The sequence below is a fragment of the Gossypium hirsutum genome, chromosome A07 (genome assembly GCF_007990345.1).
Source record: "Gossypium hirsutum isolate 1008001.06 chromosome A07, Gossypium_hirsutum_v2.1, whole genome shotgun sequence".
NCBI lineage: Eukaryota > Viridiplantae > Streptophyta > Magnoliopsida > Malvales > Malvaceae > Gossypium > Gossypium hirsutum.
Window position 1 is genome coordinate 19,979,352 of NC_053430.1, and position 4,021 is coordinate 19,983,372.

Here is a 4,021-nt window from a genome sequence, read left to right on the forward strand (position 1 = left end):
CCTTTATTCAAATATATCTATCAATATCAAAATCCTGCTTCTTACTTCTTATCATAGGAAATTGTCCAATAAGTACTCCATAAATCTAAGAAATACCTCCGACGATTTGTTATTAAATTATTATCATATGCACAAATTCAATTATATTTTTTAAGTTTAAACTATTAAAAGTATGCAAGAGTTAAAGTCAACTATGAGCCATTTGTATTGGTTGGTTGGTTTTTTGAGTAAGATTGGTGGCTTAGAAGCGAAGAGTTATTAATTCAGAATGCAATCATAGGTCAGCAATTAAGGATATTTTCATACATCAAATCCAGCCCAAGAAAGTTGACCCATTTCGGTGACAAAGCTGTTCAGGGACTACTTTCCTACATCATAACATTTCCCATTGAAAGAACAAGAAGTAAAACGTAAATCAAAACATAAGAAAGGAATACAAAAGCATATGGTGGTGTTGTAGTCAGCAGAATTTAGTGAAGGGTTTCGATGTTTTTGCTGAGTTCCTCCAGTTTCTTCATCCTCAGTTTCTCGCTTTCACTCACCAGCTAACCAGCATTTCACAAGCACCACCAAATATGTTACTCACAAATTCTAAATATTCAAGTAAATGAATGCTCCTACGACACTATAAAGCATATGCATATATATATATACACACTGACCTCCATTAATTTGCTAACTAGTTGTGCTTTCTCCTTGTTCTTGTCATTGAAGGCTTCAAGGGCTTCTTTGTACTCTTTTTCCTGTGATTATCAAAACTATTGACAAGTTAATAAATTAATTATTTAAATTTAACTTGGAATCAAGTTTCAATCAACTAGAATTGTAGAAAAAAAAAATAAGTTTAACACATCATTTGGTACTTGAGTTTAATACTTTTTTTTAATATGGTACTTATGTTATGTTTTGGTTCAATGTGATACATGTGTTTGGCCCGAGTTATATATTTTGATACCTCAAGTTAATGGTGTTAACTTTTTAGTATTTAATTCGGGTTTTGTGGTTGTTTTGATGAAAATTCATAATTAGCTAATAATATTAACAATTAACTTTCATTAAATCAACCTTAAAAGTTAAAAAAAAAATCAATCATCAAGTAGTATTTAACAAATTAAACACAAAATTAAATAAATACACAATTAACACTAAAATTATTTTATTAACAAAATAATGAGAATTCAGACCTAATATCATTAGCAATTAACTTTTATCAAGTCAACTATAAAATTCGAATTAAACACAAAAAGTCAACATTGTTATCTTTTAGTACCAAAATATATAACTTTTGTCAAATATATGTACCATATTAGACCAAAACATAATACATGTACCACATTAGATAATAATAAAAAAGTGTCAAATCCGGTACCAAATAATGCAATAAGTCAAAAACTAATAAACTAGAATAAATTTGATAAAGAATCCACATATTCACATATAGAATTGCAACAAAGAACCTAAATTAAATTATAATTTTAAGATAATTACATAATTAATCATCCAACAATTAACATTAATAAACTTAAATTGGAAATGGGAAAGATATTTGTACCTTCTTCTGGCAGGTCTGTCCTAGTGGTTTCATCTCCCTGTTAATGGTATCGATCCTCTTGCGCAGAATTGCAACATCCTTCCTCATTGGATCGACAAGGTCATCAAGCTCCTGCAACATTATATCAATCCAAATGAATCCCCATTATATTACATTAAATATTACTGAATAAGAAAAAATCATAGATTTGAATCCAACTCAGCTACAAGAAAACTTCTTCACTGTTTCCTTTTCTCGTTACAAATTGTATCTTTAGTATTGATAATGATTAAGCTGAATCTCAATTTTGTTATAGTTTTCAGATTTCTCGATGTAAATGAAATGGGATTCATTGATTAATTCAAAGTTTGAAAAAGTAGGATAGGATCCAAGTCCAACAATAACTTACTTCACGAATGTCTGCCAAGCGCCTGGTTGCTTCCTCGACGCGGCCCATATAAGCCTGAACTCTATCCCTAACCTCCATCTTCTTCCTCTCGATCTCTTCTTCTTTCTCTCGAAACAACGCCAATGCAGATTCCGCCATTTCCTCTTCCTTCTCATCGTTTACTGGGCTCTCACTCATCATCATCATAACCCCCGAGTTCTTCACTCGCTGCATCGGTGATTGCTGTTGTTCCAACATCTGCTGCTGCTTTGGCGTCGCCATTGCTGCTATATTCCTCCCTTGTTTTTTTGCTTGATGGGTCTCTTTAGGTGGTTATATTGGAAGGGCTGGTTAGCTTTAAAGCTATGAAATCAACCAAATACCATACTTTATCACAAAACAAATAGTGATTACATTATATAAAAGATGGAATTTTTGACCCATTTGTCTCCTTACTTTGTAATCATGAAGTTTGAGATGATTTTTTCACCTTTAAATCAAATGTTCTTTTCTTCTTCTTCTTATCTCTTAATTTTCTGTTAAAGATTAAATTTTAATTATTGTACGATATATAATAATGGTGCTGTAAATATATATTGGTTGAAGGGTCGTAAAGGGTATTGGTAAAGGAATGCTTGGGGGTGAAGAGTTAGTGGAGTGGGCATGAAGTGGTGACCTCCACAAGTCATGGGGGGAAAAGCCTTAATTGTAAAGACAGAGTAGGACAGATTTGGAGCCGCCGCCTAGTTTGCAAATTTTGTAACTTCCAATACAATATAAATAAATTTAAAGCATAACATGAACTATTTTTTTTAAACGAAAATAAAATTTTTGTCAAAAACAATTCGAAGCAATTTAATCATTGTCAATTTTAAAAGTATACAATTAAAGATAATTAATCATGATGTTAATATTTTCCATCAATTGTATAAAATTTTGATTGGTATAATAATAAATTTAACTCTTGATATTTACATATTTTGTCAACCTGGCCTTAATTCTAAAAATTCAACAAATTTACCCTCAACATTTATAATGATACGGGCTAAATTTGTTAAATCAATACCAAAATGATATAATGTGTAAATTTTTAGGGTTAAATTTATTATCATACCAATCAAATTTATGTACAATTGATGAAAAAATTAACACCATAATTATTTGTCCTTATATGCTCATTTTCGAAATTAATAGAGATTAAACTATTTTAATTTTTTAAAGTGATCAGTTTATTCAATTTTAAAATTAAGAAACACTAACATTAATTTTATTGGTTTATTTTTCCTGTCTTATTCCATTTTGGGATGAGAAAATAACCAAGATTAAAATTTTGAATTTTTTCTTTTAATTTTATTGGTTTGTTTTGGATAAGAAAGTAAAGTGGTTGAAAATGGCGAATTTTGCGGATGTTAAAGGTAATAAATTTTGCCTATGATGTTGTTAGTTAATAAGAATTTGGGTACCCAATTGATTGGGTGTGGCACGACATCATATGTTCATATTTATATTAATTAAAATTTATTTAAAAAATAAAATTTAAATTTAGCAATAATAAAAATAATAGTATCTCTAATCTGATATATACTATAGCAACATCAAATTATATATTAATCATGTGTAATTATATTTCAATTTTGAATATTCATTATTAAATTATTTTTAATTAATTACTCAAATTTAAAAAACCTTAAACATGTACTTTAGATAGTTTACATTTGAACATACTTAATTTTAACATTTTGATTAAAAAATCTTAGCATAAACAGTTCTTTTCCAAATACATTATAATGAATAAATCTTTAATAATTGACTAATAATTCATTATATAATAAGTCCCTTCTCCAAAATCAATTTATAATAATGGATTCATTGCCTTTTTAATTTAGACTATTACTCCGGCCATTTTACTTAAAAAGGCCATTTTCTAAATTTAATTACGGAAATGGGTCGTTTATTGGGTTATTTATCGGATTAGGCCATTTTTCACGAAAACGCGTCCATGTCAGAGCATTTTTAGAGTACGTGTCAGCAAAACGCTACCATGGGGGAGCGTTTTGTCCATGTCAGCAGAAAACGCTTCCTTGAGGGCGCGCTTTGCTAAC

The 4,021-nt window shown here is 29.4% G+C and overlaps 1 protein-coding gene across 1 annotated transcript; it reads right to left on the bottom strand.

Moving 5' to 3' along the window:
* Nucleotides 1-281: 281 nt before the first annotated feature.
* On the bottom strand, nt 282-2,469 carry LOC107953287 (uncharacterized). The gene is made up of 4 exons (XM_016888537.2): nt 1,941-2,469; nt 1,553-1,663; nt 663-743; nt 282-545 (listed from the first exon to the last, which is right to left on the bottom strand). Exons 1-4 carry the CDS (start codon nt 2,199-2,201, stop codon nt 471-473), a joined length of 528 nt encoding a protein of 175 aa, XP_016744026.1. The 5' UTR covers nt 2,202-2,469; the 3' UTR covers nt 282-470.
* Nucleotides 2,470-4,021: the final 1,552 nt, after the last annotated feature.

What these genes read in the sequence shown, in the direction of transcription:
- LOC107953287 (XM_016888537.2), bottom strand. Translation starts at nt 2,201, where the DNA reads ATGGCGACGCCAAAGCAGCAGCAGATGTTGGAACAACAGCAATCACCG. An exon ending in GACAGACCTGCCAGAAGAAG is followed by an intron (nt 744 to 1,552) that starts GTACAAATATCT and finishes TGATAATCACAG; the next exon opens with GAAAAAGAGTACAAAGAAGC. An exon ending in TAGTTAGCAAATTAATGGAG is followed by an intron (nt 546 to 662) that starts GTCAGTGTGTAT and finishes AATGCTGGTTAG; the next exon opens with CTGGTGAGTGAAAGCGAGAA.